Genomic DNA, 13,456 nt, shown 5'->3' with positions numbered 1-13,456 from the left:
TGCATTAACCAAATTCATGTTCATAAGCAGTCAAACATATTCACACATTTTCCTCATATATTCCTGGCCCCTCCCAAAGTCTGTCAGTTGACTCTTCCTTGCTGTCCATTGGTGGAGACCTTCCTGCGTGTGATTGGATGTGAGATGTTGTCATGCCACGCCTCCCCAGCAACAGGCTTGGCCCTTTCCCAACACTCCCATGCAAGGGGCAGAGGTGCACGCCCTCCCTCCACATGACCCTGGCGACCCTGACAATCAAAGCTGTCTGTTTGCAACAATATGGGAGGTGGGAGGGGATTATGGGGAGAACAGAGAGCGCCCAAACATCAAACTACAATAACATAAGCACAAATCAACAAAACTTCTCCTAACATACACACAATACTCACCCCTTAATTGTGAGAGTCAATCATCACATTACCCATCTAGACCAAAGCTGTGGCTGTCCCATCCCTGGCTGTATCCAAGGCTAGGCTGGGCAGGGCCTGGCGCAGCCTGGCCAAGGGAAAGATTTCCCTGCCCATGGCAGGGCTTGCACCGGACAGGCTTTAAGGTCGCTCCATCCCAAACCATTGCAGAGCCCCCAGGGCCTGGCTGGGGCGGGGCGGGCGCTCAGCAGCGCCAGCAGTTCGTGCTGCCGCCTACTGCTGGCAGCCAGAACGCCACAGTGCTGCTGATTTGCCATGCTCGCTGTTGCCCTCCTGTGGACAATTCCTGAACTGCAACTCCTACAATCCCCAAATCCCAGAATGGGTCAGGCTGGAAGGACCCAGAGTGGGCACCTGGCCCAAACTCCCAGCTCAGGCAGCATCATCCCTTAGCACAGGATGGGAAACCAGAGCAGCCCCTAACTGGACACAGCACTGGGCAGAGTTGGACATGGCATTACTGATGTACCTCCCTGGGCAGGGCAGAGGAGTACAAAACCTGCCTGACTTCCTGACCCAGCTCTTCCTGATCCCCCCTGCATCCCTCCTGGCCCCAAGCCACATGACCAGCTCCAATGGTCACCTACCAGCATCCCCAGGTTCTTCTCCAGAATTGCTCCAGCAGGTTCCTCCAGGCCTGGACTGCCACCGGGGACTGTCACTCCCCAGAGAGAAGATCTGCCCTTGCCCTCTTGAACCTCCCAGTTTCCAGCCTTTTAGGTCTCCCTGAACTGCAGGATGTGGCAGGATGCTCTGCCTGGAATGTGGCCAAGGGTCAATGCTTCATTTGTTGCCATTGGGGCTGCATTGAGAAGGATCTTGTGCTGATTTTGGCGCTGAATTGGGCTAAAATCAGCACAAATCAGCAACCCAAAACTGACAGCTGAGGGTAGACCACCAGACCTAAGCCTGGCCATCCGTCATGCGACCCCGGGAGCATCCAGTCCCCTCCGAGGCAGAGGTTTCTCTCCCCTATTCTGCTTGGAATGTAATGTGTGTGAGGTTCCTCCCTCAGGAAGGGGATTTTCCCAAGGGTCCTCCTCAAGGCTGAGAGAAAGAGATGTTCCCATGAGTGTTGTTGTGGCAAGTGACATTGAGCGCCTCTTAAGAATTGTCAATGTTTGATGGCTTTGACAGATTTATTTTATTGTTATGATTTAATTATTTAATGAAATTGTTTGCACAATGGCCTTGGTGTGCACAGTGGCTACAGTGGCTGTGGCAGCCTTGTGGCTAAGGGAGTCTTGGTGATCATGGTGGCTGTGGTCACTACAGTGACCACAGTGACCTCAGTGATCTTGGCGGCCTAGAGCTCAGAAGATCCCAGTGGCCCATGCCAGGTGTGTGATGGCCAGGAGGAATCCTCGGAGGTGACAAGGTGCTGTGGGGACCCTCCCACCTGGGGAACAAAGAGGGGTAAAATGGGAGATCATATGGGGAGTGAGGGGGTCAGGAATGGCCAAACTGGGGGGTTAAGGGTGGCAGGAGAGATGGGGGCCATGAGGTGACATGTGACAGGATGTCATGGGTGGGGGGGGGCAGGGGTACAAAGGGTAGATAGGTCAGTGGGGTCATGGTGGGCTTGGAGATGACAGGGGTCAGGGGTAGTCAAAGGGTGGAATGGGGGGTGACAGGGGGTGACAGGGGTTTAGGGAGTGCTGTGGGGGATCATTGCCCACCTACATCCATCACATGGGGCCCATCCCAACAAAAGTGTTTTGGTGGAGCAGGACAGGTTCAGTACAAGCGTGGCCCAGATTCTGCCCTCCCCTGGCAGGAGTGTTCCTGTCCCTGTCCCTCCCAGAAGTGTGAATCCCCATCCCTGTGCCCTGTCATGGATGTTCTTGTCCTCGTGCCAATAATGGGGGCCCCAAATTTGATGTCACCAACACTGGGTGTCCTTCTCCCCCAACACACAGTGGGTTGTCCCTCTCCCCCATGCCCAGTGAATGTCATTGTTCCCTGTGCCTTATCATGAGTGTCCCCATGCCCACAGTGGGTGTCTGCATCCCCCCAGGTTGTCCCCTGTGCTGTCACCTCACTGACCTCACAGTTGTATTTGCTGAAGATCCCGGCAGAGCGGAGCCAGATCCATGTCCTCCTCCCATCCCAGATGACTTGGGTGACTGTGAAGGTCTCATATGGTGGGATCAGCACCTCCTCCTCCTCTGGATACATGGAGAACTGACGGATGTTCGCACCATGGCATGTGTGCACTTCGAAAATTGTGTCTGCCCCAAATTCGAGAGCAATCCCTTTGCTCAGTGACGTTGATGTGAACTGACCGAACCGGACCCTCTTGCCTTGCTGTGCCTGAAAATGAATATCACGCACACCCCGGAACACGCGGCGACACTGCCAGTTCTGAGCCTGCCTCAGTGTCGCCAAGGCATCAGTCAGTAGGAAATGCAACATTTTGAAGTGGAAGTGCATCAAGTATTCCTGGCGGGAGTGCCCGCCTGTGCGCACGGCCGTGTTGAACTCCTTGTACACCTCTGGCGATGTGTAGGCCATGAGAGCAATGGCATGCCAGTTGGAAGGCAGAGGGGACACAAGAGAGCCCTGCTTGCGCCACTCAGCTTCAGCACGATACCAGCCCCAGGCAAAGAGATGATTCATCTGGTGCTCAAATCTGTAGAGGTCTGGCAACATTGCGTGCATGGCAGGGTCACAGCCCTCATACCAGTCATCAAACGAGTCCTGAGCCATGTCCAGGGGCACCACCTTGATGCCCATGGTGGCCACAGCCATTGCCAGCAGTGTCAGAGTTTGAGCCAGGAGGGCCATGGTGGGGACGGGCCACCACAAGCAGTGTGGGACACTGGAGGACAAAGAGGGACACACTGAGGGGACACTTAGGGCACAAAGTAACACATGGAAAAAGTTCATCTATGAGGTGCCGAGGAGGGGAACTGGGGTCAGCTGAGAAACAGGGGGTCAGCTTTGGCTAGAAGACCCCTGGAAACATTCTGGAATGCTGCTCACAAATCCTGGAGTCATTCCTGGACTCCCCTCAAGATAGAACCCCACTCCCACTCCCAAAGTCCCATGTCCTCAATCCTTAGTGTCCTTCTAAAACCCCAGGAACTTGATCCAAATTCTGGGGTCACTCCCTGTCCCCCTAGCAGCGCCCCCCAGGACCCCAATCCCACTCTGACAGTGCCCCCCCTGGACCCCATTGCTGTGTCCCCCACACTGTCCTCCCTGTGCTCACCAGACCCACAACCCTATTCTGTGTCCCATATCAGTTCCCTCCTTTGTGTCACTCTAGCCCAAACCCTGGGAACAATCCCCGACATCCCCAGTGTCCCCTCAGTGCCCCACCAGCCCCCCATCCCAAATCCAGTCTTGTGTTTATCCTTTCATTGTCTCCCCCAGTACTCTCCTGGACCTCAATCCTGTTCCCTCAGCTCTTTAGACCTCTTGTGAGCCAGGGCCCTTGCAGGACTTTGCCCAAATTCTGAAAGTCACTCATGCTTTCCCCTCCCCCCCTCCCCCCCAGGGTGTCCCCCAGGTCCCTCTCCCAGATCCACATCCCACTCCAAGTCCCGTTACCCATCTCACGTCACCCCAGTCATTCTTGAACTCCCCTTAGACCCACAGGACAACAATCCCACTGCCATAACCCAATGTCCTCCACCCATAGTGTCCTCCTAGAACCCCAGGAAATTGTATCAAATTCTGGGGTCACTCTCTGTCCTGCCAGCAGTGCTCCCCAGGATCCCAATCCCACTCCAACAATGCCCGCCCTGGACCCCACTGCTCTGTCCTCCTCAGTGTAGTTCATCTGCCCATCAGCCCCACAACCCTACACTCCATCTCGTCTCAGTTCACCCACACTGTCACCCAAGTCCAAACCCTGTGGAAAATCCCTGGCATCCTCAGTGTCCCCTTAGTGTCCCACCAACAGCCCTGTCCCAATCCAAGTCCTGTATTTACCCTTCCATTTTCCCTCCCAGTGCTCCCCAGGAACTCAAGCCTGCTTCCTGTCCTCTGCCACCTTCTTATGACCCCAGGCCACTCTGAGATTTCACCTAAATTCCTAAAGCCCCTCCCTCACTGGCCCCAGTGTCCCCCAGGTCCCTATCCCAGACCCAAAACCTACTCCCATTCCCATTACCCATTTCATGTCACTCCAGGACTCCAAACCAAATCTGGGGTTCACCTCCTATCCCCACAACATCCCCCTGCAGCCCGCCATGGTCCCACTCCACAATCCCAGTCCCATGTCCCTCCCACAAGTATCCCCAGTGTCCCCCCAGCCCCTGATACCAAAATTGGCCTGAGTGAACTCCCTGATGGAAATGGAGATATCAGAAAGCCGGAATTCTTTATCAGCTCGGACTCACAGCAGATTCCTCCTGGTCCTGCAGCTCAGGGGGGACTTTGCCATGGGGTATTTATCCATCCTAATTATAAATATTCATTAGAAGGGGCTTCTTAGCTAATGCAGATACATCACTTTCTCTGGAAATAATTTGCATGCTTCTGCCTCTTTCTGGAAGTCCTTTTATGGTACTGAAGGGTCACCCAAAGGGGTTTATGGGTGTGGTTTTCACTGAGTGCCCCAATATGCCAGATGACCTTTCCTGCAACTTCTGCTTTTTGCAGGCACTGCTCCTTCTTTGGTCCAGTACTTGAAAAAGATCCTCACTGGAGTTTCTTTATCTGTTGCTCCATGGATTCCATCCACGTTCATCCTCGGTATCCACATTTCAACCTCCTTTCAATGCTTTTGCCCATTCATCATTAAGCTCTATCTAGAACTATTAACGGATATAAGTTTCATTCCCTCTCTTATTACTCACAGCCCAGATCCCCAGTCCCATTCTCAAGGTCCCATGCAAATAGTAGGAACTTGCTTGCCATCTGCTTTGAGCATTGCCCATGCCCATGGAGCCATATGCAAGGAAAAATGTCAATTAACAATACAGGGATCTCCAGTTAAATATAAACAAGAATTATTATCCCTCCTTGATACCATCCAGCTGCCCAAAGAAATGGTTGTACTACAATCCAGGGTACACCAGCTTGGGGGTTGAAAAACCTCTGTGGGAAATAGACTTGCATTAAAGCTGCATGAGAGGTTCTGCAACAAAGCATCCTAGTGTTAATTCCTGAGAACGGAATTTCACTGCCAGAGGTGAGGCCTGGATAGAGTTGGGCAGATTGAAAATTGGCTGCTTATCCAAAAGCGCACAATGAAGATGGTGGCTGGTTGTGTAGGTGAGAGGTAACTCCCAATAAGCAGATCAGGCTCTCCCCAGCTGATGCTGCAATTTGTAAAGGAGAAAAGCGCCTGCAAATCTCTGGGGAATCAATGTCATGGGGATCAGTCTGTGGCCTCAGATCCTCAGTGTCTGTAGAAAAAAAATGGTCAGGTCTGTTACAGAGCAATGCCTGATATGGTTTCAAAAGAACCCTTTGAATTCAAAACCATCACCTCCAGGCATCACCAAAAGAGGAAACACTCCTGGGGATAACTGGCAAATGGCTTTTCTGAGCTACCATGCCAAGATGGGCACAGATATCTCCTGGTGTTGGTGGATCCTTTTTTTAGGGTTCACGACTTCTCTTGCCACACCAACAAGGCCAGGGAAGCCACCCACTCACACCTCCAAGAGATCATCCCCAGGCTTAAGATGCCTACAGGGATGTCATCTGATAGGGGGCCTCAAATGGTATCTGAGGTGTGGCAGCAACTCAGTGAGCGGTGGGGACTGGGTGGAACTGGAGGAACATGGGACTGTGGGATTAGGGTAATAGGGCGTGAGCAACAAAAGAATAGAAAGTTTCCTTTAAAGACGTGGCATTGAGCTTAAAATGAATGTGGAAAAGCAATGAAAGGCGGTAGAAGTGTGGATACAGAGGATGAACATGGATGGAATCCATGGAGCAACAGGTAAAGGAACTCCAGTGAGGGTCTTTTGCAAGTTCTTGACCACGGAAGGAGCAGTGCCTGCAAAAAGCAGAAGTTGCAGGAAAGGTCATCTGGCATATTGGGGCACTCAGTGAAAACCACACCCAGAAACCCCTTTGGGTGACCCTCCACTACCATAAAAGGACTTTCCAAAAAGAGGCAGAACCATGCAAATTATTTCCAGAGAAAGTGATGCATCTGCATTAGCTAAGATGGCCCTTCCAAGGAATATTTATAAAAGTGGTGGATAAATACCCTATGGCAAAGTCCCGCCTGATGTTCAGGACCAGGAGAGATCTGCTGTGAGTCCAAGTTGATCAAAAATTCTGGCTTTTTGATACCTCCAGTTCCATCAGGGAGTTCACTCCGGCCAATTTTGGATTCAGGGGCTTTAGGACAATCGGGTTGTATTGAGGGGGGGACATGGGACTGGGATTGCAGGGTGGGGCCATGGAAGTCTCCAGGGGGATGTTGTGGGGGCAGGGAGTGACCTCTGGATTTGGGTTGGGGTACTGGGGTGACACCAACAGGATCAAGGGACTGGGAGTGGAATGGGGTCTGGGAGGGAGCTGAAGAGGACAATGGGTACTGAGGGAGTGGCTTTAGGGATTTAGCTGGGGTTTGTAAATAGCCCACTGTCACAAGTGGGTTGCAGAGGATTGGGAGTAGGATTGAGGACCAGGGGAGCGCTGGGGGGACAATGGAAGGGTAAACACAGGACTGGGATTGGCGCAGTGGGGTGGTGGGGCACTGAGGGGACACTGGGGAGATCAGAGATTGTTCCCAGGATTTGGGCTCGGGAAGTGCAGAGGGGCTGGTGTGACACTAAGGGGGAAGGGACATGGGACTGGGAGTGGGGTTGTGGGGCTAGAGGGCACAGGAATGACACTGATGGGCTCACAGCAGTGGGGTCCAGAGGGGGCTTTCCTGGCCATATCTCCCACTCCCTTTCCCCATTGCCTGAGGCATTCGGAAGACACACTTCCCAATCCATCTAGTGAATGTTCCCCTTGCTACGCACTCCGCTCTTCTGTAACACTGACACATGACCATTAAAATGAGCTTTAACTTCACCCTGGGCAGGGAAATCATTATTCATAAGCCTTTTATTTCTTTGTTCTTCCTCTTGAAATTCAGGAATTTGGCAGGACCTAGTCTGAGCCGTAGTCCATGTCAATGAAGAACATTTTCTGAAACTGGTAACTTCTCCAGTCACTTCCTTCTCTACAAGTCCCAGGCCTTATCAACCACCAGATTCACACAATCTATTTGTAAAGAAACATTCCTCTTATTCCTTTCTAGGTTGAATTAATTAGGATGTGGAAATAGGGTTTGTTGGGTTTAAATCGTGAATATATGGGAATTCACAGGATTTGGGAGAGAATGCAAATTAATGAATAGGCAAAGAAGTATGGGGCAGTTATTGAAATGTTGGGGGGTGGGGAGTTGGTAGGAATTTTTTTTTTTGTCTTCTCTTCCTCTTTTTTTCTTTAATTCCACCCAGGCAAAATGGCAGTGGTGGCCTTGGTAGCTTTGGTTGCCTCTTTTCTCTGGACGTCATTGTGCCTTTGTGATTGTGGAGACCACAGTGACCTTCCTTACCTCAAGTCTCAGACAATACTGGTGGCCACTGCCAGGGCTGTAGTGGCCAGGAGGAGCCCTCTGAGGTGGTAGGGGGCCCTGGGGATGCTCCCACCTGGGAGGAAAAAGAGGGGGATGAGTGGTTCATGAAGGTGAGGGGGTTGAGGAGGGTCAGAGAGGAGTCAGGGATTACACTGGTATGAGGGGGCCATGAGGGGCCATGAAGGACCATGAATTCTCCTGGTGCTGCACAGCAGAGAGGACTTTGCCACACAGAATCTATCTGTTCTAATTATACATATTGATTCAAATGGGCTCCCTAGCTAATACAAAACCAGCATTTTACCGTTAATAATTGGCATGGCTCTGCCTCTTGTAGGAAATAATTTTCATTGTCCTGGAGGGTCATAACAATGGGGTTTCTGGGGGTCATTTCATTGAGTGTTCAAATATATCCAGATGACCTTGCCTCAGACTTTATCTTTGGGCAGGTTCAGCTCCTTATGTGTTTCAGAATTTGTCAAAAACCCCACTGCAATTACTTTTATCTCTTTCTCCACTGCTTCCAGCCACTTTTATTGTCCTGTGTAAATACTTTTACAGCCTTTTATCATTTTTGCCAATCAGATTTTAAGCTCTACCCAGCATCTTAGGTATGTGGAGGAAAGCCACACTATGAAAAGCCAAGTGTTCAAAAAGTAGTCTTGAAACTTGATTGGAATAAAGGGACAGAGTTTCCACAGCCATATTCCCTGTGGAGTTTCTCTCTCAAGGATTCGGAGAACGCAGCTTCCTTTTATCCTGTACTCCCGGCTGCATGTTGCCCTCTCCCTTTTCCCATTGGCTGAGGTACTGGGAAGATGCAGCATTCCCAAACCACCTACACCATATCCCCCTTGAAGCTGTCATTTTCTCCCAAAGTTCAGAAAATCAGGCTGTGTGGGTTATGGAATAGACTGTGTGGGGAACAATTTCTCTTATTAGACGAATGTTCAGGACTTCAAACTTTCTGGTCAAGCCACTAGGGTTCTATGGCCGACCACATGTGTTCTGGTGTAGAGATATCAAGACCCGTTTTGAAGACACTGACAACAATTTCTCCTAAAGATCCCCAACCCTCTGAGTCATTTTTCAAAGACATCACCACCCATCTTTCCTTCAAAATCCTTCCCTGTGAAGGTGATGACGCCCTGGCATAGGTTGCCCAGAGAAGCTGTGGCTGCCCCATCCCTGGCCGTGTCCAAGGCCCGGCTATGCAGGACCTGGAGCTGCCCAGCCCAGGGGAAGATGTCCCTGCTCATGGAAGGGCTGGCAACGGATGAGCTTTAAGGTGGCTCCATCCCAAACCATTGCAGAGACCCCGGGGCTCGGATGGAGCGGGGCGGGCACTCGGCAGCACCAGCAGCTTGTGCTGCTGCCTGCTGTTGGCACCTGGAACTGCAGGTGGGAATGGTGCAAGGGCAGTGCCGCTGATTTCCAGGCGCTCGCTGCTGCCCTCCGGTGGACAATTACTGAACCACAACTGCCAGAATCCCCAAATCCCAGAATGTGTCAGGCTGGGCAGACCCAGAGTGGGCACCTGGCCCAACCTCCCAGCTCAGTCAGCGTCATCCCTGAGCACAGGATTTCGTCCAGAGCAGCCCATAACAGGACACGGCACTGGGCAGAGCTGGACACAGCATTCCTTATGTGCCTCATTGGGCAGGGCAGAGGGGCACAAACACTGCCTGACTCCCTGGGCCGGGCCCTCCTGATGCCCCCTGGATCCCTTTTGACCCCAGGCCACACAGGCAGCTCCATTGGTCACCCACCAGCACCCCCACCTCCTTCTCCACAGCTGCTACAGCAGGTCCCCCCCCAGCCAGAGATGGCACTGGTTACTGTCCCTCCCCAGGGACAGGACCTGCCCTTTCCCTTTTGAACCTCCCAGTTTCCAGCCTTTAAGGTCCCCTGAAGTGCAGGATGTGTCAGGATGCTCTGCCTGGAATGTGGCCAAGGGACAATGCCCCATTTGTGGCCATCAGGGCTGCATTGAGAGTGGTTTGCTGCAGATTTTGTTGCTGAGTGGGGTGAAAACCAGCCCAAATCACCAACCTGGAATTGACAACTGAGGATGAAGCACCAGAGCTTGGCCTGGCTTTCCATCACGTGACCCTGGGAACATTGAGTCCCCTTTCAGACAGAGATTCCTCTCCCCTACTCTGCTTGCAATGAAATGTGTGTGAGGATCCTCCCTTGGAAGGGGATGCTCCCTAGGGATCCACCTTGAGGCTGAAAGACATTTTCCAAGATTGTTGTTGTGGGGAGTAACTCGAGCCCTGTTTAGTAATTGTCTCTTTTTGCTGGCTTTGTCAGAATGATATAATGGAATTGTTTTGACAAAAGTATTTATTAGAATTGCTTTGCACAATGGCCTTGGTGGCCACACTGGACACGGTGGCTGTGGTAGCCTTGTAGCTGAGGGAGTCTTGGTGATCATGGTGGCCACAGCTGCCACAACGACCACAGTGAGCTTGGTGACCTTGATGACCTCATGGCTCATTGTCCTGAAGTGTTGTAAAAATGGGGCTTCTGGGGCTCTTTTTCACCAAATACTGTGATACCAAAGGGACTGTTCCTGGAAAAAATTCTTTGCACGGGTGCTATTTTTTCCTGTTACAGAACTTGCCAAAACTCCACTGGAGTTCCCTTATTCTGTTTCTCCATGGGTTCTAGCTGTGATTTTCATCTTGTGTGCACACCTCTCCCTTGTTTTATCATTTCTGCCAGTTTGTCTTCAGGCTCTGTCCAGCACCTTCAGGGGAAGGGAAGATATCCATTCTCTCTGGTATTTGTCACTTGATGACAGAAATGCTCCAGTCCTGTCATCATCCATGCTGCCAACCAGGATCTCCAGGTCTTTCCTGTTCTGAGGAGCCAAGAATGGGAAAGAGCACTGCGCAGAGCTGGACATGGCACAGGACAGAACTAGAAATAGCCCTGGGAAGAGGTCAACACAGCCATGAGCACAGCTGGAAATGGCTCTGGACAGAGTTGGGCGCAGCACTCCTGATGTGCCTCACTGGGTAGGGATAGGGACACTATCTCTCCCTGACTTCCTGGCCTCACTTATCTGACTGTCCTCTAAATCCCACCTGGCCCCAGGCCACATGGCCAGTTCCATTGGTCACCCAGCAGCACCCCCAGGTCATTGCCCAGAGCTACTCCAGCAGGTCCCCACCAGGCAGGCAGGGCACTGGTGCTAATTTGAGCTAAAAACCAGTCTGAACCCCTAGCCCCAAATTGACAACTGAGGCTGAAGTATTAGACCTGGGACTGGCCATCCATCACCTGACTCTGGCAATGCCCAGTCCCCTCTCAGACAGAAATTCTTCTCCTCTATTCATACTTGGAATGAAATATGTGTGAAGTTCCTCCCTCAGGAAGGGGATGCTCCCCAACAGTCCTCCTCAAAGGTGGGAGAAAGAGACGTTCCCACAAGTGTTGGTATGGGGAGTGACAATGAGTCCTGCTTAGGAATAGTCACTGTCGACTGGCTCTGTAAGAATTACTTCATGGAATCATTTTGGTAGAATTATTTAATGGAGTTGCTTTGATAGAATCATTTAATGGATTCTATTTGACAGAATAATTTAATAGAATGTGAATTGACGAAAATGGAACTTCTGGCCACACTGTGCCTGGAACTGGACATCATGCACACCCCAGAACACGAGGTGACACTGCCCATTCTGAGCATGCCTCAGTGTCACCAGTGACTGGGTCAGCAGTAAATGCAGCATTTTGAAGTGGAAGTTTTTCCGGTATTCCTGGCTGGACCACCCGGCCACAAGCACGGCTGCGTGGAAGTGCTTGTAAATGTCCTTTGTTGTGGACATCATGAGAGCAATGGCCTGGGCTGGGGATGCCAGAGGGGACACAGGGGACACAGGAGAGCCCTGCTTGTGCCATTCAGCCTCAATCTTCACCCAGGTCTGGGTGAAGAGAGGATTCACCTGGAACCCAAAGTGGCTGAGGTCCGGCAATGCTGCGATAATGGCAGGGCCGCAGCCCCGATACTGGTCATTGAAGGAGTCCTGGGCCATGTCCTGGGATTGGGATTGGGTCCCCAGGGGGCTGGGAGATGTTGGAGAGGCATACATAACCCCAGGATTTGGGATCAGGGAACCTGGACATGTCCAGGGGTCTGCTGCCAGGAGTGTGTCCCTTCCCCCTGGGCTGACCCCACTCCCCTGCCCAGTCCCTCATTAAGGAACCCTCCCCATGTCTCCTCTGTGTCCCCTCTGTGTCCTCCAGTGTCCCAGCCTGGTCCCTGCAGCCTCTCCCTACCATGGCCCCCCTGGCTCAGATCCTGGCACTGCTGGCAATGGCCATGGCCACCACGGCTGTCAATGTGATCCCCCTGGACATTGCCCAAGACTCCTTTGATGACCAGTACCAGGGCTGCGGCCCTGCCATGAAGGTGGCATTGCCGGCCCTCAACGGCTCCGAGTTTGAGCAGAACAAGGAGTTTGCTGAGGTTTGGGTAAAGGCTGCAGCCAAGGTGCAGAATCAGGGCCCCCCTGAGTCCCCTCTGTCCCCAGACCAGGCCACTGCCATCATGGCCTTTGCAACATATGATCTGTCCAGCATGTTCACTGAGGTCGTGCTTGTGGCTGGACGTTTCAGTCAGGAGTACTGAGACAACTTCCACTTCAAAACACTGCATTTCCTGCTGACCGACGCCGTGGCCACACTGAGGGATGCTCAGAAAGGGCAGTGTTGGGACGCGTTCCTGAAGGTGTGCGACACCTGGTTCGAGGCACAGCGTGGTGTGTATTTTTTGCAATACACGGGCAAAAGCAAGAAAAGGAGTGAGAAGTGTGGATACCCAGGATGAACGTGGATGGAATTCCTTGAGAAAGAGATAAAGGAACTCCAGTGAGGGTCTTTCACAACTTCTGGACCAAAGAAGGAGCAGTGCCTGCAAAAAGCAGAAGTTGCAGGAAAGGTCATCTGGCATATTGGGGTACCCAGTGAAAACCACACCCAGAAACCCCTTTGGGTGACCACCCTGTACCAAAAAAGGACTTCCAGAAAGAGGCAGAACCATGCAAATTATTTCCAGAGAAAGTGATGTATCTGCATTAGCTAAGAAGCCCCTTCTAATGAATATTTGTAATTGTGGTGGATGAATACCCCTTGTCAAAGTCCCCCCTGAGCTGCAGGACCAGGAGAGTTCTTTAGTGAGTGCAAGCTGAGAAAGAATTCTGGCTTTCTGATACCTGCAATTCCTTCAGGGAGTTCGCTCTGGCTGATTTTGGTATCAGGGGCTGGGGGGTCTCCAGGGGACACTTGGAGGGAGGGAGAGGGGACATTGACATGGGGTCTGGGGCCCTGGGGGGTACTGGGGGGACCCTGGGGGAGAATGCGATGTGGGGTTTGGAATCCTGGCGGAAGCTGGGGGACACTGGGGGACATGGGACTGGGGTTCACAGGGCTCTGGGGTACAGCAGAGGAGAACTGGGGGTGTGACTGGGCCATGGGA

At 52.1% G+C, this 13,456-nt stretch overlaps 1 protein-coding gene across 1 annotated transcript; it reads right to left on the bottom strand.

The window, feature by feature from the left end:
* Positions 1-1,734: 1,734 nt before the first annotated feature.
* On the bottom strand, positions 1,735-3,215 carry LOC128949057 (NAD(P)(+)--arginine ADP-ribosyltransferase 2-like). Its single transcript, XM_054293863.1, has 2 exons — positions 2,475-3,215; positions 1,735-1,827 (listed from the first exon to the last, which is right to left on the bottom strand). Exons 1-2 carry the CDS (start codon positions 3,213-3,215, stop codon positions 1,735-1,737), a joined length of 834 nt encoding a protein of 277 aa, XP_054149838.1.
* Between the last annotated feature and the right edge of the window lie 10,241 nt (positions 3,216-13,456).

This window comes from Melozone crissalis, unplaced genomic scaffold (genome assembly GCF_028551555.1).
Source record: "Melozone crissalis strain CALT ecotype California unplaced genomic scaffold, PUWL_Pcris_2 ptg000195l_1, whole genome shotgun sequence".
NCBI lineage: Eukaryota > Metazoa > Chordata > Aves > Passeriformes > Passerellidae > Melozone > Melozone crissalis.
Note: the sequence above shows the minus strand (reverse complement) of the source record. Positions and strands in the feature narration are given on the sequence as shown.

What these genes read in the sequence shown, in the direction of transcription:
- LOC128949057 (XM_054293863.1), bottom strand. Translation starts at nt 3,215, where the DNA reads ATGGCCCTCCTGGCTCAAACTCTGACACTGCTGGCAATGGCTGTGGCC. An exon ending in TCAGCAAATACAACTGTGAG is followed by an intron (nt 1,828 to 2,474) that starts GTCAGTGAGGTG and finishes TTTGTTCCCCAG; the next exon opens with GTGGGAGGGTCCCCACAGCA.